Here is a 22,544-nt window from a genome sequence, read left to right as displayed (position 1 = left end):
GAGTTAGCATAGAAATAGTTGCTTGATCACTGTTCAAAGGACACAGTAGTAGCTTATAAAACAGACAACGAATGCAGAAAATAATAAGAAAAGGATGGTTGACGTTTGTTTACAAACATGTGGCTTGGTTCAGTTATTTAACCAAATTAACAAAAATTATTTAGTTTTTTTGAAGGCTGCAAATTAATTTTTAAAAATGGTATGAACTCGTTTTCAGGGCGCATGACGTATGTGACCCATATTACATAACACATTGTTGCACTTAGTTGAAGCCATTCAAGTGTATATTGGACAAGATTTTATTCACCATCAGCACCTTAACAGTCAGAGTGTAAAGTGGAGTTGGTGGGCATATTCGACTTTGTTTGGGATTTGGGGGCTTTGCTGTGATAGGTCGGAGCAGTAACAGCGGTCAGACCCATGCGCAGACGTGCGCTACGTGCTCTCGGACTCGGACTGATACAGTGATGGCGGTTCCTCCGTCAGAAACAAGCGGCGCGAGCCGTTGCTAGGCCGTAACTTAAGCGGTCCTACGACTCCGGTAAGATATCACAGTTAATGAATGTTCATGTCTCTGTTTTCAAAAGCCCATCTGTTTCTTGCTCCTAAATTTGTGTCGTAGTTTACCAGTGCGACAATATCACGGCACAATGAGCTGTGTTTACGATATTTTCTGGAAAACGATGAACGTTTTTTATTACATGTATTTAATCATTACTAAGAATTCATGATGTTGTTATAATATTGTTGCTTCAAAGCGTTGGTTTGTGGCAAAGCTGGCCACAGAATTGAACACAACATCCACTTCCGTAGGCAACTTAAAAGAGTCCATTTAAAGAAGTAGTTCCGGTCGCCATGTAGCTCTCAGTTGTGTTACGTTCATCCGCGAAAGTCACTTCTCTTGGCTCTATGTAATAATCTGATTTTAATCGTTCTTGACCGAAATGGTTCAAAATCATGTAGAGTTGGTTGTCAAACACGTTATGTAGGTGATAAAACTACTGCCTTATTAGTAAAGCCAACGGTTTTAACAATATCATCAGATATCATCGCCAATAAAATAAGACAGTTGTAGCAGCCCCAAGGTTTTTCAGCAGTAAAAATGGAGTTAATGTGAATTAATCGTTGACGTGACATTTTCATCATTCCTTTTTACGGCTATATATTTCCTTAATTCATTTTAATTCGCTGAAAAATGGGAATTTATTCTATGCGTTCATGTGCTACTCGTATTGAGAATTGTTATAAATTCTGATTGCCTTTCCCCCTAAAACGATAATTTCCTGTGTCGTGTGTGGGTCTGTGGCCGCAATCCTTTAACATATGTGCAAATTATTACTGTGTGTTTACGTGGTTGTTTGTAATTATACGTTAATAATTCCATCATTGTACGGTTTATTTTCACACAAGATATATAAGTTCTTGTGAAGTGAAAGCTGTTAAAAGGTGGTTTGGAGTAATGCCGTCTCTACTTTTTTAAGCGGAACACGACGAGACTAGGCTCAAACGTCAACAGTCCGTGTGTACGTTTACAAACTGGATGAGGATGATAATTGTCGGAGTTCAGGTGTAATCGTTTGATATGAAGGAGTTGCCGGAGTAACTGATCGGTTATTTTTAACTTTAAACAGGTTTCTTCATGCCATCTTTTGGATGCAGTTCCCCAGAATGACCCAACCTCGACCCAGCGAGTTTATTCCACCGCCGGAGTGCCCTGTTTTTGAGCCCAGTTGGGAAGAATTCGCCGACCCTTTCGGGTTTATCAACAAAATACGTTCCATCGCAGAAAACACTGGAATCTGCAAAATCAGACCTCCACCGGTAAGTTTTGCCGGTGTGTTATTAATCAGACATCACTATAGTGCGTGTTCCTCGGCGAATGTCCCTCACAGTTTAAGTCCGAAACACTTTGTAAAGACAGGTTTCAACATGGCGGATTGCGGCTTTAGTTGAGATGGCCAACAGTAACAGTGTCCGCAGATTAGCGAGCTGTAAGGGTCCATTCGCTACATTTTTAGCTTTTAGGCTCACGTACAGTCCGAGATTAACGTGGTGTTTAAGGAAGCAGTTTCGTATTTTCACCAGCATTTCGATGGCTGAATGTGTTCTCTACAGTAAACAGTAACTGTTATTGTCTTCATAGCGCTCAGGGCATCCACCCAAACAGGAACAAGCCAAGCTCTGATACTTTTTGAAGTAGAAGGCCATCCCATAATAAAACCGTGTAAACCGTATGTTGTAGAGACGTAATATATTATTTCTAAACTTAATTTTTTTTTCTACATTTTAGGTTCCATCCTCCTAAAATGGCAAGATATGCTAGCTTACAAAAAGAAATAAAACTTTTTTGAAATTAATGAAATACATACCGTTAAAAACACACAAAAATAAATCCTTATTAACTATTGTTATTGTTAACAATTAACAATTGTTAGTGTTAGCGATATAATTTAATCTCATTAGTCTCGCCATGGGAGTGCAGTTGATTTAACGGCCACCTTTTTTCATAACAGCGCCACTAAACATTTTCTTATGTTTCTTAATTTCTTTATAAGGAGAAAAGCACATCAACAGTACGATTCCTATGGTGTTAAAGAAGGATATGATTTAGATTTGACCGTGTGTAAGATGTTCCCTGGACGCTAACGTTAAGTTAACGTTATTTCTTAGAAAGGTGTTGTCCTCCATGTTGTGTAGAGCGCTGCTTCACACCGGACTGCTCTGAGCTACAACCTTAAACCGAATTTGAGTTTTAAAAACCGCACATTTATAATTTGCAGACCTCAGAATGAGGTTATCACATTTAGAAATGACAAAGCGACCTTAATGAATATGTTTAATTGTCAAAATCATTTATTTATTTATTTGTAGCAGTTGTGTCGTATTTAGTAACTAAAATGGTGCAGTTTATTTCATGAATCTTTACGCGTTTGGGTCGTTGTGCTCTCTTTTACTCATACATTCATTCACCTGGTTCAAAGGTGTCAACAGTTATGGGTTTGATACTTTGGTTCTGTGTTTATGCTTCAGGGAGAAGGAGTAAAAAACGTATGTGTTTTGGAAATAAAATATCCCTAACTAATGACTTGGTCTTACAAATTGTTAGGTTTGGTTTTGAAAGCACAACTTCAAACTTCATTGAAAACAACAACAAAAAAGACTACAGTGTGTGGTTGTTGTGGTGCTCTCACACATCTCCGGGGTTCTGGGGGGCGTTGGTGCGAACACCACCTAAGGTCATTATCTGGTCTGGGGACAGTTGGCTTTGTTTCCTCCAGGTGTTTGTTTACTCCCATGATCCAGAAACACGTCTGTAGTGGGATTGGTTTTGCAGAAGTGTAGTCTCCAGACCCACCTCGATCCTGAAGAGGGTAAAATTGTTACAGAGAAATGAAAGAAGGAATTAATGAATAAAATGTTTAATATTTAACCTTGTGGATTAAAGGCCATTCTTGTTTTAATTCCATGCTGTTAAGGAAACATCATTCATTTCGTCTAATGTCTTGGTTTGTAACTGTAGGGGTGGCAGCCACCATTTGCCTGCGATGTGGACAGACTGCATTTCACCCCCCGCATACAGAGGCTCAATGAGTTGGAGGTTTGTGTTTTAACAACCTTCTCTTTGTAAACTGTTTCATATTCAGCAAGATGCACTTTATGGAGACTGCAAGTGAATATGAAATACATAGTCTGAATTCATATGCAGGATGTTGTTTGTTTTATTGTAAGCCTTGAAGACAGTTTCATTGCCATTATGTCATTGTAAAAAATCCTGGATGTTGGCTAATCACATGACCTCACTGGGAACTGTGCTGAAAATTGTTGGGAAAGTGTAATTGACTTTTCATTTGAAAAAGTTTAATGCAAGATGTGTGCATGTAGACAACTGCACGAACACATCAATGTTTTTAAATAATTTTACTGTTGAACAACTGGTATAATACAGTTTGATAATTAAATTGAATGTCTTCGTACTGTATTTATTGTCCTTATCCTAAAGCGCTCACGTTTAAATTGCTTAAAACTTTGCCCCGAATGGCACATTTATCCCATGATGTAAGATAATGTTGAACATAAATTTGTAATGTTCCATTAAATGAGATGTTTGATATAGTCTGTTTCCCATAGTCTAATGGGAATAGAAATTAAGAAGAGGAAGTTGAATGAGTGTAAAGATCATTTCACAAATATGTGATTGACCAATTTGATCAACGTGTTTTTGCTTATTTTGTGTTTGTTCATTTTGTCTGTCGTGTTTTTAGGCTCAGACCAGAGTGAAGCTGAACTTTCTTGACCAGATTGCTAAGTTTTGGGAACTGCAGGGCTGCACACTGAAAATACCTCATGTGGAACGCAAGTCTCTTGACCTGTACCAGCTGTACAAGGTAAATCGTTAGAGGATCCCCAGAGCGTTAATTCTGGACGGTCTTGTGTACCCATCCAAATCTGTATTTGCCTAAGTGAAACTGGTTATATCTGTCCTCCCCTGTAGTTGGTGACTGAGGAGGGTGGCTTCGAGTGTGTGTGCAGAGAGCGGAAATGGACCCAGATCTCTCTAAAGATGGGCTTTGCCCCTGGCAAAGCTGTTGGCTCTCACCTTCGTGCCCATTATGAAAGGGTTCTGTACCCTTATTACCTGTTCCAGACAGGAGCTAACCTTCTGGTGAGGCGGTTACAGACCTTCCTCTTTTTCTCTCTTATTTTCTCACTGAGTTTCTTTACCCTTTACATGTCTCTCGCATTTCTCACACTCTTGTACACCATCTGTCCAAAACAGTGTCAACACTAACACATATTTAATTTTGGAAAAGAAACCCCTGTCGAATAGGTGAATTTGAACAGGTGTCTTTTTTAGAGTTGAAAAACACAGCATTTTGAATGGATTCCTTTGTAGAAAAGAAAATGGGTTCAGGAAACAGTTCCACACTAAACACACATCACTTACATTTACATTTATGCATTTGGCAGACGCTTTTATCCAAGGCGACTTACAAAAGAGGATCTAACATTCAAACTACAGCACAAATTATACAAATTACCTTACATTGAGTGCAATATGCCAGGAAGTATTAAGTGCATTAAAGAAAGACTCTCAGTGCAAGAGATACTCTCGGAAGAAGACCCAGCAGTTCTGTGTCCTTACATTTGGTACATCCCATAATGATATGTTTTTATTTAGTTTGTTGGAGGAGAATCATATGCGTGTAGTTTGTAATTGATTCTGTTTGGAGGCAACCGTTTTCTTCTGTTTTTCTGACTAAGACCCACCTGTCGTCTGAGCGTTAGAGCAGAAAAGCTGCCTGAGTTTATTTAAATGCTGGTGCTATTCTGCACTCACTTTCAGTATCAACAGATGATACAGTGCGTGGTTGCTTCTTTCAGGAACAGGCCATTTTTATATATTTGCAGCGTAAAGTACTTTTTAACTGAACAAAAATGTGTGTAATATACGAGGTGGGTGTCCTCCATGTTTTTACTTTGTGGGTTTGTTTTTGTACTTTGTAATATTTCTTTGTGTGAGTGCTCTAGTGTTCTTAATGTTTTTGTGGTTCGAGTCTCCTTAATAACAAATGAGACAATTGAGTCCTCTTCCCACTCTCACACTCCCTCCCCACACCATGACATTCTCTCTCTCTTTCTCTCTCTCTCTCTCTCTCTAATATATATATTCTTTGAGTAATCATGATTAATCACAATTTAAAATGCTAGTATTTCTTTTTTTGGGGGGAGATGAGTGTGCAATGGTATGCATGAAAATATGATTAGAGAAAAACAATCTTTTTACATTATTTTTGCTTTTCAGAGTCTTTTTTTCATAAATTTTCAATAATGTTGAATAGAAGTTTCAGAGAGAGTTACTTCAAACACCACAACGCTCAGACACAATCTTTATTCAGAAAACTACAGCGTGCTCACGGCTTGGTGAATATGTCACTAGATGCATTGAATTATGGGAGAAAGTTGTTGCCAAATTTGGCAAAACGATTAACTTATATAAGAGAAAAAAAGGGGTTAAAATTCCCAGATTATTCACAAGCGTTAACGCATTAACATTGACAGCACTATAATATCATTGCTGTCCAGTGAAAAACATTTCTGGCCAAAATGGCAAAAGGGAAAAAAAACATCCTTAATTTTAGTGGAAGTCAGTGTAAAAATGTATTTATTTGAAGTTTTTCCAGAACTTTGGAGGACATGCAGACACCATTAAAGCTATATTGCATCTGGCTTTGTGCTGTAGAACTGCAGGCTCTTTGTAAATAAAGCACTTTGTGAATATATATAAATGGTCAAGGTTCCATGTGAATTAATAAACATTCTAAAGATCACGTCAAAATAATTAGTTATATTACCTTTTGTGAATGAAAACTAGAGGTCATTGAAACTGTTCAGATATGTTTAATATTAATGATTTTTCTGTTTTTTGTTATCTCTTAAGAACTCGCAAAAGCCCATGCTTACCAATGACACCAAAGATAAGGAGTATAAATCACATGATTTACCCCAGAGGCAGTCGATGCAGCCCGCAGAGACGGCGACCATTGCTCGCAGAGCCAAACGCACAGAGGTAAATTTCCTTATGGGCAAACTGTAGGGGCTGGCGATGTGTGTGTTTGTATCCTTCCTTACTATAAGTATGTTTTGCCCTGAGAGATATGCATTGGCCGCTCAAGTTCTATGTTTTTAAGATTGTCCGTTTATCTTTTCCAGGGCCGCTGCTTCAAAAGTGAGCAGGGTGAGCAGTGTGAGAACAGACCCAATTTGAGGAGGAGAATGGGCTCGTATGTGGCCAAACCTGACTCAGGTTACCCCCTTATAGGTTTTTCAATCTTTGCATATAGTGCTGGGCGATATGACTGCAAATAAATATCAGAAATCATTTAACACTTTACCTTGATTGTGATTAATGAAGAAATATTTTAATTTACTGCCCAGCTATTTTTATCTATATTTCACAGAAAATATTTTTATATTTTCCCCCATTTCCGTCATAATGTTTCTAAATAGAGCTGACTTTTTTTCTTCTTCAGTGAACATGATCACAGTCCAGATAAAACAAGAAGTTGTTGAGCCTGGTGAATCAGCACCTGAATTGGGGAAATCGAAGGTGAGATACAAGGGCAAGTCTACAATCCTACGCTCTACTTCTACTAGTCTACTATCTACTACTACTAGTCTACACTTCTACATTCTACTTCTACTAATCTACACTCTACTTCTACTAATCTACACTCCTGCAATATTTCCTTAGCAGACATTTCACAAATCTTTGAAACTCCCTAGATCATTAAAATGTTATTTGTCATAATGTATATTTTCAGCTGTCAGTGAATTAGCTTTGTGTGTGTGTGACTGCACAGGTCGAACAGTACATGTGTTTGATGTGTGGTGAAGGGGGAGATGAAGACAGGTTGTTGCTGTGTGATGGCTGTGATGACAGTTATCACACATTCTGTCTGATTCCACCCCTCCATGATGTTCCCAAAGGAGACTGGAGATGCCCCAGGTGCCTGGCCCAGGTGAGCCTTTACACTACTAACCACTATAGAGAATGGAAATGAATAAAAAGATGTGCAAATGATTTTATTTTGATATTTAATAGTACAAAGAAAACTTGTCACTTTTTAAGTTTATTGGTTGCACTTCAAAAATAGGTTTTCATTTATTTGAACATTAATGTAAAAAAAAACAATAAATAAAATAAATTCGGAAGCAGAGTTTTGCAGAGTATAATTTAGCATTTGCCTTTTGTAACTCTGCTGAACCCAAACCATCCAAACTCTGAATTATCATGAGCCATATTTTATTTTTTACAGGCTACATGCCTGACTGAAGAACACCTTTGTTTTAACGTTTCCATCAAGGTCTGTGCGTGTTGTAATAACAAATTTATCCAGTTTGCATATGCTTCTCTTTTCCATAGGAGTGTGGCAAGCCTCAGGTTGCATTTGGTTTTGAGCAAGCTTCCCGGCACTACACTCTTCGTTCCTTTGGAGACATGGCGGATTCCTTTAAGTCAGACTACTTTAACATGCCTGTTCATGTAGGTTAAAGACATCAGTTCTTTTGGATTACATAAGTTTAGTGCTGTCTATAAATCGACTAAGATTTTTATGTTTCTTCATAGATGGTCCCTACAGAGCTGGTTGAGAAAGAGTTCTGGCGTCTGGTCAGCACCATCGAGGAGGATGTAACTGTAGAATATGGGGCAGACATTGCATCTAAAGACTTTGGCAGTGGTTTCCCTGTTAAGAACGGCTCCTTCAAAGTCACACCTGATGAAGAGGTACAGTGCTGTCCATAAATACTTGTACTTGCCCTGGGCAGAATAAGCAAAATGAGCTTTTAAACCATTCTTTATTGTTCAATGTTTTAATGTTTCATTTAGAATATTAAAAATGTAACCTTTTGAAATCTTAATGTATGTGTCACAGTTGTCTGCAACTTCCTATTCATTACTTGGCACAGATAAAAACATCTGAGACTTCTACGCTGATTCTTAATGAGAATGGAAAAGAAATAAAAACAGACATTTTCTCCAGAAATAGCCATGACCTGATGATTAAGGAACTGAGCTTGTAACCTGACAGTTGCCTGTTTGCTCCCCAGAGCCAGCAGGTCATGCTCCCCAGTGCCGTGGCTAGGGCTGCCCACTTCTCCAGGCATGTGTGCTCACTGCCCCCTAGTGTTCACTAGTGTGTGTGTGAGAAATGTGGAGAACAAATCCCTCTGTGTGCAGCGCAGTGGCAAAAAGTGATTCTAAATAATCTCCCTATGTCCTTCTTCAAATTCCAGACTCTAGGCTTCTCGACTCTTTTCATATCATCCTAAAAGTTTGTGGTTTAGGTCTGGGGACTGTCTGTTCTGGGGGATTCTCTGTTCCTTTAAGTATTTGTGTTGAATTTGAGGTGTGCTTTTGATTTTTGTATTGCTGGAAGAGTCCATGATGTATCTAAATGTGATGGCTGACTAAAGGACCCCTGCGCCTTTTTATTCTTTAGTTGGAAAAAAAAAAAAGGGGGAGGCAAGGTCGATAATTTAAGTGTTTTATATCACTCAGGTAAATGTAAAATTATTACATATATCTGGGTGATAACTTGGAATGCTGGAAAAACCATTAAAGGTCAAGGAATGTTATTTTATTGTAGTAAACATTTAACATTAACAAATGTCAACTGTACTCTTTGCTAAACTCAGTCACTTTTTCCTTCTGTTCCTTTAGCATTATGTTACTAGTGGTTGGAACCTGAACAATATGCCTGTGCTGGACGCATCTGTGCTTGCTCATATCACGGCTGATATATGTGGGATGAAGCTGCCCTGGCTCTATGTTGGCATGTGTTTCTCCGCCTTCTGTTGGCACATAGAGGACCACTGGAGCTACTCTGTTAATTATTTGCACTGGTATTATATTGATTGTTGTTCTTTGATGCAAACGCTTCAAATACAAATAACACAAAACAAATGCTTTTAACTGTTTGATCAGTGGCATTCAGAGTCCTATGAATTTGGCATCAATTTGTGGTCCTGTATGTTTGTGTAGGGGAGAGCCAAAGACATGGTATGGTGCTCCTGGATATGCAGCTGAGCAGTTGGAAAAGGTGATGAAAAAACTGGCTCCTGAGCTTTTTGAGTCCCAGCCTGATCTGCTTCACCAGCTGGTTACCATCATGAACCCCAATCTCTTAATGGACCATGGAGTCCCTGTAAGTGCTCATGCACAATATTCTATACAATATATGTACTATAGTTTCAGCACTGAAGAAATATCTGTAGACAGGGCAGGTAAGTCATGTTACGTATGCCCCTTTCACACCTGCACGGTGATCCAGAAATGTTCCGGAGTTTTCCTGGAGGAGCTGTGTGTGTGTGAGAAAACGATCCACAATATTCGTCCTGGACTTTATCCTCCTCGCGCCCTGTTAAAGACTCCAGGTGAAGTCAGAGTCAACGCATGTGAGAAATGTTCTGGAGTTTCTCCTGCACACGCTGGACAGTCTCCGCCCCCATGCCTAAAGCACGTGTTTCATTTCCCGCTGACAGAGCGGGTCTCACGCAGAAAATCTCCCGCCGTGTGAATGACCGCTCCGGGACATCTCTGGACCCGACACTCCTGAGTTTCTCTAGAGATTCTCCAGAGTTCATGTGTGAAAGAAGCTGTAGAGTCAGTTTTGATTCATCATTGATATTGCAATTTAAACCAAGCTTAGGATTATTACCTGATTCTTGCTGTGCTTTAACATGAGGAATTTAGTTTTCTCATTTGAACTTCTTGTCCTTTTAGATTTACCGCACTAACCAGTGTGCTGGAGAGTTTGTCATCACCTTCCCCAGAGCTTACCACAGTGGGTTCAATCAGGGCTTCAACTTTGCAGAGGCTGTCAACTTCTGCACAGTGGACTGGGTAAAACATTTTGTTGTGAATAACTGCATTTTATATAAATAATGCTGTCTTTAATTTCATCAGAATATATATATTTTAATAAAGAAATCATGAAAGTGGTATTTTTTTGGTTTCAGATGCCTCTTGGTCGACAGTGTGTGGAGCATTACCGTTCTCTGAACAGATACTGTGTCTTTTCACACGATGAGATGGTGTGTAATATTGTGGCCAAGGCAGACAGCCTGGACCTGGAATTGGCCTCTGCCATGCAGAAGGATTTAAGCGCTATGATTCAGGAGGAGAAGGAACTGCGAGAGAAAGCACATAAGATGGTGAGATGTAACTTTGAGGCAAATGAACTTATGCATGAAACTACATCCAAAAACAGTACAGTACCCAATAGAATTAGTAACGGTATTTGAAGGAGTGTTTTTAAAGTAAGAGTGGTATTTTCAATGAGTGCCACAGGGGGGCAGCGCCTGCAGCACTTTGCTTCCTCTCCCTCCCCTAATTTTGCTGCTAGTTTTAGTGACTTTTCAGATCTTCTAGCGAGTTATTTAAAAATACAAACTAGCACCAGCGACTTTATGTACAAGGTTTAGCTACTACTTTTTATAGAAGAGAATCGTCGGTAGCACGCAAGGGTTAGGGTTAAACCTCTATATAGTGTTCAGGATTGATCATGCTTTTCCAGATGTGTAGCTGCCCTTGATATGGGCTCTAAGTATATGCTGGTAACAAGCTGGATGGTCCCTCTCCTCTCGGACGTGACGCCTATCTTTCCAAAACATTTCAAATTTTGATTAATTTGATCATGGAAGTGTATCCTATTTTGCCTCAATCCACTTTTTTTAGTGAGCTTTGGTCCAGAGAAGACGGTGGTGTTTCAGGATCATATTGACATAAGGTTTTTTCTTTTCATGATACCGTTTTAACTTGCATTTGCATTTTGATTTCTGGAAGTGTTCCTGAACCCAAGCCATGATTTCCTGTACAGAATCAGGCCTGTGTTTAATGCAGAGCCTTAATGCAGACTGAGGGCCTGAAGATCATGAGCATCCAATTTTGACCTTCTGCTTTGTCCCTTGAGCACAGGGATTCTCCAGATTCTCTTTTGCAGATAATATGTAGATGGAGAGGTCATCAAGGTCTTTACAATTTTACGCAATGTTTAAATGCAGTTTTTTTAGATTGGTGAATCTCTGCCTAACTTTGTTTCTGAGAGAGACTACCTCTCTAAGATGCTCTTTCTTGGTCATGTGACCTATCTGCACATTGCTCAGGTTTTTTATTTATTTATTTTTAATTAGAACCACTTACTTTTCCAGCCTTTATGTAGCTCCCATCAAGTTTGTAAATAGTTACTTTCATCATGGGATATGTGTTTCATGTTTCTACTGTGAACAAACTATGATTCCTTGAAATGTAAGGTGCATTACAAATAAAATGTATTATTATTATTATTAAACTATGGGTCAATGAGATTTACAGATCATTTTGTTATTCACATTTTGTATTTTGAGTGTTTTTGTAATTGTGTATAATTCATCCACATTTGTCCCTTTTCTGTTAGCGTGTGAAATTCTTCTCTTCTGTCTTTAATTGATCCTGCTGTGTGCATGCTCTTTTCCCCAGGGTGTGTGGCGCTCACAGCAGGTGGATTATGAAGAGCAGCCAGATGAAGAGAGGCAGTGTGCTAAGTGCAGGACCACCTGCTACCTGTCTGCTATCACATGTCCCTGCAGTCCTGGCCAGCTGGTCTGTGTACATCATCTCCATGACCTGTGCTCCTGTGCTCCCACCAACTATATGCTTAAGTGAGTAGATGGCCGCTGGATCTTATTTTTAGCTGTGTGTTTTAATGAACATTCCCTGTTGGTTTTTCTACAGATCATTTTTCATTGCTACATTGGGAAAAAAGTAAATTTCAGATTCATTATTCATGTTTTGGAGTTACTTTTTATTAAATCAGACTGTTACAGATAAATGACTCCAATGTAGGATGATGCTGAAAACATATAGATGTTTTATATGTGTTCAGAATGATCAACAGAGCTGTACGTGTCTCTAAAATGACTGAGAAATTTGCATAACATGGAATCAGATGAATGGCCTGAAATCTAGTATATTAATCAAGTAATAATGCTTAAAATATTGTTAAAGTATTTAATTCTACATTATGTTCCAAACATTGAAATGGTAGTTTGATTTCCGAAAAATACGACTGCTCTATATTAATATCTTTTCTTTCTGTGTCTTTGCAGTTATAAATACACCTTGGACACATTAAACAAAATGTTTAAAGCTGTTGGGACTCGGGCTGAGTCGTATGACGACTGGGCTTCTAAAATTAATGAGGTTTTAAAGGCTGACCGTAATAAATGTGGTAAGTTATCACATAGTTTACATGTTTATACTCTTTATATGATAGTGGCAGTCTTATATTCTAATAAATGTTATGTATTTATTTTTTTATTTTTTAATTAATTTTATCTGCTGTCAGATTTGGAGGATCTTCGTGCTTTGGTTGTGGAGGCAGAGAAGAAGATGTACCCTGAGACAGACCTATTACGAAACTTGCGTCAGATTATCCAGGAGGCAGAAAAGAACGCCTCAATGGCCCAGCAGTTACTTAATGGCAAGAGACAAACCAGGTAGCTTCTCACTTTTATTTTGTATTCACCAAAATATACTGCACATGGTACATCCTTGATCTAATATAAATAGTAGCACAAATGGGTGATTTCCCAGACAGGGATTAAGCTTAGTCCTGTATTATGTCCTCCTTTTAATGGGAAATCACAGTATAAAATGCTGTGTAGTCTTGGACTACACTTAATCCCTCTCTGGGAAACCACCCCCTAGTTTTACGTTGTGTAAAGACATGCAACACAGACTTTTCTGTACTGATAATTAGAAGAGAACATCACTAATTACTGAACTCGATTTGTTTAGGTATCGTGCCGGTGGAGGGAAATCTCAGAACCAGCTCACTGTAGAGGAGCTGCGATCATTTATTCAACAGCTCTATGACCTGCCCTGCACAATCAGACAGGCTCCTTTTCTCAAGGTACTGGACATCAGCCTGATCCTGAGTAGGCAAACAGTTTAACTGTCAGTTTTATGCAGTGGCACAGTTTGAGACAAAGCAGTCAGGATCTATATCCATAATGTAGAGTTGATTTGTAAATTGCTGTTAATTGTGATAATAGTTAAGTGTTGTTTTATGCAGTTTTCAATCAGTAACAGCTAGTATAATTGTTCATCCACACCATTCTGAATAAACACTTTTGGGAGATTGACATTTGATCCCCTATGAAGCCTCAACTATTGGAGCCCTAGGGCTAACGAGAGCACAGTCGGCCTCACTCTCTGTGTGGGTAGGATGGTCCACGTCCTTCATAATGCAGTAAGCTTTGACTATATGGTTATATGCGTTCATAAATGGTTTAAAAATCCACATGATTCCTAATTAGTGTGTAAACACCTTAATGGTCATTAATAATCATTTTTAACACAGATGTAGAATGGGCAACATTGACCTCTTTTGTGTAATACCAGATTGAGTCAGTTCATATGTGCATTCTGTCTGTGGTAAATTAATTAATATAGTGTTTACATGTTTACACTTTATTACCACATGTGTTGAAAATGAGACTTGATGTCGACTGATGTAGAAGGCAAAGACTAATGGGGCAGGGGCATGGGCATGACTGAAGTGCCCTTGAGCAAAGCACCTAACCCCCAAGTGCTCCCTGGGCGTAGTGTCTAGGGCTGCCCACCTCTCCGGGCACTTGTGTGTGTGTGTGTGTGTGTTTCACTGCACGGATTGGATTAAATGCAGAGAACAAATTTCTCTGTGTGCAGCACAGCTGTGTAGATGGATGGGAGTTTACTGTTTGGCAAATAACATCTCACTGTTGCCTTTTCTATTAGTTTTATAAAATATTTATAACTATTGGTGTGTTTACAACCTAATTAGTAACCATTTAATAAATAGACTAAACCATTTATAACACTTAGTGTAGCCTTATATTAAAAACAGTCAGTGAAGCTGAGTTTTTCTATTTTTCACACAAATTAAATCTTTTGTCTGATAACTTTATATTCCCTGTTCACAATAAAAGCTTTGATTCAACACTCGTGTAAAAGCAGATAGAAGCTTGCCTTAACTTCTACCTTTTGGCTTCTGCTATCTGTAAGTTTTGAGTTGAAGGGTTGAGTCAAGTTTCAAAACAACTGTACAGTACGTGAATGCTGCCCAGATGTTGCGACAGTAGCAACTTCTTGTTTTTAATGGCATTCTGAATTTGAGAACTGAAGATACCAGTTGATCTAGTTTGAAAGCATGGTTTGGCTTATTTTTATCTTCTGTTGCATAACTTTAAAGTGTTTGAAGTGTGATATTTTGCATATTTTCAGTAGGAGACAGATTTGGTTTTCCTGATGCTTTGTTTAACATGCGTAGGAATATTAATCAGCCGTGCTGTTGTAGTGTGTACAGAGTGTGCCTAGGTGCTTTCTCACTGTTGAGCATGCACAGCCTGCACAGAGGAAGGGATTCACAAAAAAAACACAGATCATGTTTTCAGGCCAAAATATGAAAGTGCCTGATGTACAGTAGAAAGCTATATATAAAGACATGGATATTTTGATTATTATTTTAGTATATATTCCGCATGTTGCTATGAGAGAGTTTAGGGAACAGAACCAAAACGAGACCTTTTACAAGGATTGTATAATTGTCTACTCTATTTACACTGAATGATCACTGGATTAGGAACAACTACCATGCATCCATCTGGTCACTGCAGAGCTGAGAATGATCCACAACCGAGGTCACACCTGCTCTGTGTGGGTTCCCTTTGAAGAGCAGAATGAGATGGGGACAAATTATGCAGAGAGTGTTTATACTTTGAAAAGTTAACTGAATCAATATTTGTAACCTCAGTAAGACTGAACCTTTTGTTAGACTGTAAAAGTTGAAATATGATGTTTACATAGAAATGTTTTGGCATTCATGTAAATGTATTTGACCCCCTGCTTTCTTAGGCTCTGCTGAACCGCATCGAGCAATTCCAGCAGCGAAGTTTGGACCTCCTGAGTGAAGACATGCCTTGCTCCTTGGCTCTGCAGGGCTTGCTAGACGAAGGCACTGCTCTGGATGTGGACTTGCCTGAGCTGACTGTGCTCAGGCAGAGGCTGGAACAGGCACGGTGGGTGGAGACTGTGCAGCAGGCCACAGAGCAGCCGGATTGCCTGACCCTGGACTGTATGAGGAGGCTAATTGACCAGGGCGTGGGCCTGGCACCCCATGCTTGTGTGGAGAAAACTATGGCCCAGTTGCAGGAGCTGCTCACAGTGTGCGAGCACTGGGAAGAGAAGGCACAAAATATGCTGACATCCAGGTCAGTACGTTAATTTTAGCAGACATTGTTGGGTAGGATTTGCATCTCTTGATTTACATGAGATGTTTGAGTGCTGAAACGCATGAGATTTTTCATGGATGCTCATTACAAGGTGGACGCAGGTTTGCATAAAGTACAAGCAGAATTACGGTAAAGCAGTACGGTGCTTTCAATCAGGCCTTATTTGGTTGTTCAGTTTGGTCTGAACCCATAATAGCACATGTGAGAAGTGCCTCGGACCGTGGTCTGGACCAGGATGTTGGCTGACCCAAAGAGGTGGTCTCGGTCTGGGTCAAACTGAACCAAGGTCCAGTCCGTGTGCAGCGTGAAACCACGTTTTTCGATGGTTCAGACTTTCCAACCAATTACAGGAAGTTGAGGCAGTGTAAATATGAGCTGAACGTGACCCTGTGAATTACTCAATCCCTTCACATAAGAAACATGTACAAAGCTTTAATTTAACTGTGAATTAATCACTGGTTCCATAACCTTCAGTGAACAACTTTCAATATAAAGTTTTTTCTGGAGTTCAGCACATTTTTAATATTCAGAGTTGAATACACAAGTGGGGGAAATGTATAACTTGTCTCTCCACTCTGGTTTCTATGTCAGTGTTACAGTCAGTAGGGCACTTAGAAGGTAAAATTAAGGTTGGTGTGGTTTGGGACAGCAATATTCAGCCAGGGTTTAACCATTTAAGATGGAACCAAAAATGTGAATAAATAGCTGCAATGTAACCACCATAAGCAGCTGTGTGTGTGTTACATAAGATATGTCCTGATCTGAGCCACAAATAAATAGCAGTACCTCATAAGGGAAATGGACATGTTCATTCAAAGTCATGGCCCTCTACAAACCAATCAGTGATAAGAAGCCTGTGTTGATGACAGGATGTGGTGAGGCCTTCAGTCTGCTCACTCTATTGCAGTGTGAAAGCAAAACTGATCGGACCAAATGAAGACAATGTAACAAAATCCCGACCTCGGTTTGGCTATTGGGCCAGACTTATTTTCACAGGTTTTACAGTGTGTGTTTTAGTGAAGTTTAAAACACGCACAAAATGTTGGAAAAACATATGTATCCCTAATGGGGTGAAACGTGCTGTGTTAGCCTTTTGAGTGCGAAGCTGCTTCCTGACAGATTAACTGCATCATTGTATTGTAACCTTGCACAGTTTGTCTGTGCCACTGTCTGTTTATTGAAAGCGTGCACCATTATGAAAGCTGTGTCCTCTGCGTGAGAAGCTTTCTCCATTTTGCCTCAGGGTTTTTACAGTAATAAAAAGCTTTGCAGTAGAAATGAATAATTAAACTGTACCAGTGTTTAGTGAACTTGTATTATTATTATTCATTTTTAATTATAAGTCTTAACATGTTTTTCTTTAGGCCTCCTCATGATCTGGAGACACTGGAAGCAGCCCTGTTAGAAATTAAAAGCATTCATGCTTACCTTCCCAACTGTCTCCAGCTCAAGGATTCTCTCAGCAGAGCCAGAGAGTGGATTCGTGAGGCAGATGCCATACAGGTGAAGGTTCTATCACCTACTAAAGCACTTAGAGGACATATTAAACCCCCTTTCCATAAGTTAGGTTTCCACAGTTCCCTGGGCTCTTAGGCTGGAAATGGTGTTGGAGCCTTGTGATACATTTTCATAGGCGTTACACTATCTGAACAAACCTGTTAAAAATGCCCTGATCCTTCACGCCCAGGGCTCACAGCATTTGTGTCAAGCAGGGCATGCAGACACTCTGTGACCCCCCCGCCCCCCAACCTTCTTCTTAATTTCCCCCCATTCTTGTTTGGTTCTGTTTTATGTATTTAGATTATTTAACTTTTTCTTATGGTTTCGACACTGGGGATGCACTTCGTAAGGAGCAGCACTAAAATCAGAACTGCTCATGTTATCCCGCATCACTGACATAGGCAAACATCAAAAAAACTGTTTGGGTTGTCTTCTTTCACAGTTTGTGGTTTGGTAGATTCTCCAGATCCACAGATTAATGTGCACATGCACTGAAAAAGTGTGCAATTCATAATGTGTCAGTGGTATGACCTTGTGTCAGTTATGTTCCATATGTCTAAATGTTTCTGTGTCTGCAGCTCGGAGGGCGCGTCCCTGTCCTTGCCACTCTGTCTGATCTGGTCTCAAAAGCTAAGGGCATCCCAGTCATGCTGGAACCTCTGGCACGGCTGGAGAGCCTGGTGTCCGAGGTGCAGTCCTGGAAGGAAAGTGCAGCGAAAATGTTTTTGTTAAAGAACTCATCCCTGTCACTTTTGGAGGTAAATTTTAGCAAACTATTGAAGATCAGCTTATGTCTGTGAGGAAAAAATTGCATGAAAGGTTTAACCTTTTGCTTTGTGTCTTTTAAGGTCCTTTGTCCCAGGTGTGAGAGCGGGTGTCTAAAATCAAAATCGAAAAAATTGAAAGATATTTCACCGCCTGGTAAAAAAACAGGCGTAAAACTGGATTGTCTCAGTGACGTTGAACGAGCCCTTTCCGAAAGCAAAGAGACAACTTCTGCTGTATGTGCTTTTTTTTTTTTTTTTTTTTTTTTTTTTTTTTTTTTCCTTTTATTATAATTTACATTTTTTCAGTATAAAAATATGGAACGTACATATTAGAAGTTGGATCATTGCAGTGATATGATTTATCAGTTTTATAATTACTCGTCTGTCGACAGATGGCCACTCTCTGTGAGGTACGTCTGAAGGAGTTGGAGAGTATTTCTGTCTTGAGGTCCATGAATGAGGCAAAGTTTCAGCCATTGTCCAGCAGCTCGGCTACTACGGTGTGCTTGTGCCACACAGTGCCAGCTGGCCCCATGCTCCAGTGTGAACTCTGCCGTGACGCTTACCATAGTGGCTGTGTGCTGGGTTTCAAGGAGACCCAAAAAGGGCAGCCGTGGTTATGCCCCCTCTGCAGTCGATCTGAGAAGCCCCCCTTGGACAAAGTGCTGCCCTTACTGGCTTCTCTTCAGCGTATCCGGGTCCGGCTCCCAGAGGGTGATGCGTTGCGTTATGTGATCGAGAGGACGGTGCGTTGGCAACATAAGGTGCAACAGGTCTCACCTTTTCCTCCGCAGTTCAATGGAAAAGTAAGAAAGCGTCTCTCTCTATTTCAGTAGTGATTCTGACATGTCCTTCTGAACTTGGTCGTGGAGGTTACTTGGTTTGTAATCCCTAATGCCAGTCATCTCAAACTGACATGGTCTCCTCCACATGCACCTGTTCAACTATTAGCGGATTTCACGGGATTGGACACTTCTAAAAAAAAAAAAAAAAGTCTGCTATTAATGGTATCTTCATGGATGTAAACATTAGCTGAGCCTTAGCTCAAAAGAGATAAAGTAAACTGAAGAGAACACTTGAAGCACAGTTGCCTTACGATCTGTTCAAGTGGAAACCATGAAGTGGCTGTTTTCCAGTCATTGTACCATGGCCCATTTTATGAAGGGATCTGATTGGCTGTTAGGTAGAATAAGACTAAAGCATACATTTGCAACAGGGTGATTGAAAAATGGTCTTTTGGAAAAACATTTGATGATATTTCAGCTGGTTTATACACGCTACACATGCAGCACCGTACCGACCCAGCAACCACAGGGTTTTAACAGACTCCCCCCGACTCTCCTTCCTCTTCACTCCTCTCCTCTCTTTACCACTCTGTTCTCACACCAGCGCCCGAGCTTCTTGTTTTAGATCATGTGTGGTATATTGCAGACACAGCACTGAACAAAAGTCAGCGACCACACAGCATTTTAGTTTCTTCCCAAAACATTAAGAACAAGGTCCACACACAGAAATGGAATTGTTATTATTGGGTGCAAGGTAGAAACATACCCTGGAGGGGGCACCAGTCCTTCACAGGGCAACACACACTCACACATTCACTCACACCTACGGTCACTGTTCTGATTGTGACTGTTTACCAATGTCAGTGAGGACATGTTATAAACAGTATTGATGGTATTCATTTATGTTTTAAAGTGACTTATAAGGTGCATATATGTTTACTTTATTTTCTAATTATGATTTATAACCTGTAGATGAGACCTTTCTCTGGAATGGCATCCACTTTTGCCTTGGAAGGAAGTAACAGCTCCTTCTACATGCAGCATCCCTGCATTACTCTCACTGGTGAGCTAAGAAATGTAAACATTTTAATGTGACTGGTGTTAACAAATCTGAACTGTGCTGTTATATCTGAAGTGTTTTATGTGGTGGGTGTTTGTGTCCCAGTTCTTAGTCCTGAGCTTGAAGAGCTGCTGGTTGAGGGCCTCCTGCTGCAGGTGACTTTACCTGAGCTGCAACAACTCTACCAATGCCTGCTCAACCAGTTCTCCCCATCTCATTACTCCCTCCAGAGCAGTGAGCATGATCATCAGTACCACATTGCTCAGGACAGGAGCCCACCTTACAGAAGCCCACCCCACCGGAGCCCGGCTTACAGGAGTCCGCCGCACAGGAGCCCACCCCACAAAAGCCCACAACACAGTAAAGGACAGGTTAGACTGCAGTGTTCTTTCAGGATTTTTTTCAGTGTCTGTACGTTGTAATTCAGAGGGGACAAGTTTGATTAAAAACAAATCATCATTTTATTTTAGGATTTTCTCCTGGAGTTGCCGAGAGAAACCGAGAAGCTGGAGAAGAATCCCAAGAGGCGTTTGGAGAAGGAGAACTCTGATATGCAGGAGAGGGACAAGATCAAGAAACCCAAGAATAAGAAGCCGAAGACAAAAAAGGAGCGGCGACTTGACGAGAAAAGAACAATCTCCCCTTCCAAATCGCTTTCGGACCCATCCAATTCAGAGGATTCAGAAGAGGACTGGTCTGTGTGCTCTGCAAAGCGATGTCTGCAGCCAGAGGGCAACGAGGTTAGTTCTCTCAGGCATTCTTATATTTTTATATTTGGCACATACTAGGTAACATGAGTGTGCATCATTTATGAATATCTTATGCTCACAGACTGTCCTAGGTTCTGATATCCTCACTTCCATTTCCACACAGGTAAACTGGGTCCAGTGCGACGGCAGTTGTAACCAGTGGTTCCACCAGATTTGTGTGGGTGTGTCTGCTGAGCAGGCTGAGAACGAGGACTACGTCTGCATTAACTGCTCAGTACATGGTTTGACCCAATGAGGACCAAAAGCAAACGGTTTTGCTTTGAAGACTTTTTGAGTTTTTGCAAATGAGTAATAGCACCATATCCCAGATCCCTTTTGCCTTCAGAAGTACCAGTCTACCCCCTGTTTCTGATAGGACTGTTAACTTTAAAACTTGTTGCCTTTTTTCTGTGTTTTTTAAGCTTTTTCCTCCTATTAACTTTTTCTCTTGTCTAGAAAATATGACACGGATGTACCTCAGGGGTGTTCGTCCCCTGAAACACGAGAGGGGGATATCAGCTTGATAAAAATGTAAAACTGGATTCCGTTTTCAGAAGCCATGTTTCTTTAAACATCTAAAATAATCAGAATATTTTGCTTTGGGGCTTTTTTCACCAAACTGTATTAACTGAACTTACCAAAATGTTCTGAGTTTATTTCTGGAGCTCTGCTTTGGTACCTGTTTCTCACTTTATTTATTTATGCCAGCAACATTTACGCTGGTTGCCCTATTTGTTTTTTTTTTGTTTGTTTGTTTCTTGTTTTTTTTTTTAATATATTAATAGCGTAATATTTGCTTTGATCTGTAGCTTATTGCATTAGCAAATGTTTGTACAGAATCCTGATGTGGGTTAAATGAGTGATGTAGCAGACAGAAAAAAGTGTGAATTATTCTTTATGACTTTGTTGTTTAAACAATATCAGATGTTAATACAGCTGTGGAATAAAATGAGTTGTTCTCACCGACAAGAGTACCACAAATCAGGATTACAAGAGTTGTTTTTAGATGTGAAAACCGGCTTGTAACACACTTTTAGGAAGTGCACCACTAGAGGGCACTGTTCAGCGCTTTGCATCAATGACAACATGCAGGCAATGATACACAAGTTTGGTAATTAAGGTCTTAATTAGTTGTTTAGAATTGCTAGTTATTTGGGAAAAGGTCACTACAAATAGTTTTCTTTCAAGCAGTAGTCTGTATGTCTTTTTTATGAAAAGTGAAAATACTGTATCTGATATCTGGTTCATATTTTCCTTCTGCCAATTACTTCTGTATCTTATACATGCAAACCTTTTCCTCATCTTCTTTCGTCTGATCCCTCCCTCAACTGGGATCCATTGATCTGGCACCAGTTTTATGCTGGCTGCCTTTCCTGACACAACACTTCCTGTTTAGCTGGCATGCATTCCAGTGGCTAGGTACACACACTCACACCTACAGACGTGTTTGAGTCTCCAATCGACCTATCAATGTGTTTTTTGGTACGTGGGAGGAAACCAGAGCACCCGGAGGAAATCCACGCAGACACAGGGAGAACACACCACACTCCTCACAGACAGTCAGCCAGAGGAAACCCACGCAGACACAAGGAGACACGGGGAGAACACACCACACTCCTCACAGACAGTCACCTGGATGAAACCCACGCAGACACAGGGAGAACACACTACACTCCTCACAGACAGTCACACTAAGGAAACCCACGCAGACACAGGGAGAACACACCACACTCCTCACAGACAGTCACCCGGAGGAAACCCACGCAGACACAGGGAGAACACACCACACTCCTCACAGACAGTGACCCGGAGGAAACCCACGCAGACACAGGGAGAACACACCACACTCCTCACAGACAGTGACCCGGAG

At 40.2% G+C, this 22,544-nt stretch overlaps 1 protein-coding gene across 2 annotated transcripts; it reads left to right on the top strand.

Annotated features, from left to right (window-relative positions):
- The first annotated feature begins 396 nt into the window (after positions 1–396).
- kdm5ba (lysine demethylase 5Ba) lies at positions 397–21,775 on the top strand. Of its 2 annotated transcripts, XM_066670889.1 has the most exons (28): positions 397–541; positions 1,632–1,821; positions 3,521–3,598; positions 4,263–4,385; positions 4,493–4,663; positions 6,440–6,568; positions 6,712–6,805; positions 7,032–7,108; positions 7,362–7,520; positions 7,925–8,044; positions 8,129–8,287; positions 9,224–9,405; positions 9,545–9,707; positions 10,286–10,405; positions 10,522–10,716; positions 12,020–12,201; positions 12,649–12,770; positions 12,888–13,038; positions 13,340–13,454; positions 15,437–15,792; positions 17,178–17,316; positions 17,892–18,071; positions 18,162–18,314; positions 18,473–18,886; positions 19,838–19,928; positions 20,031–20,296; positions 20,396–20,665; positions 20,799–21,774. In XM_066670889.1, the coding sequence occupies exons 2-28, from the start codon at positions 1,654–1,656 to the stop codon at positions 20,928–20,930; spliced, it is 4,509 nt and encodes a 1,502-aa protein (XP_066526986.1). In that variant the 5' UTR covers positions 397–541; positions 1,632–1,653; the 3' UTR covers positions 20,931–21,774. The 2 variants fall into 2 exon arrangements, with proteins under 2 accessions (XP_066526986.1, XP_066526984.1); XM_066670887.1 differs by lacking the exon at positions 397–541 and having other exon boundaries at positions 20,799–21,775.
- Positions 21,776–22,544: the final 769 nt, after the last annotated feature.

The sequence above is a fragment of the Hoplias malabaricus genome, chromosome 5 (assembly GCF_029633855.1).
Source record: "Hoplias malabaricus isolate fHopMal1 chromosome 5, fHopMal1.hap1, whole genome shotgun sequence".
NCBI lineage: Eukaryota > Metazoa > Chordata > Actinopteri > Characiformes > Erythrinidae > Hoplias > Hoplias malabaricus.
The sequence above is the reverse complement of the archived record's forward strand: the minus strand, read 5'-3'. Positions and strand labels throughout refer to the sequence as shown.

Bases quoted from the DNA above. Each gene is read 5' to 3' on its own strand.
- kdm5ba (XM_066670887.1), top strand. From the start codon at position 1,654: ATGCAGTTCCCCAGAATGACCCAACCTCGACCCAGCGAGTTTATTCCA. The intron at 10,717-12,019 runs GTGAGATGTAAC...TCTTTTCCCCAG, and splicing joins GAGAGAAAGCACATAAGATG to GGTGTGTGGCGCTCACAGCA. The intron at 12,202-12,648 runs GTGAGTAGATGG...GTGTCTTTGCAG, and splicing joins CCCACCAACTATATGCTTAA to TTATAAATACACCTTGGACA.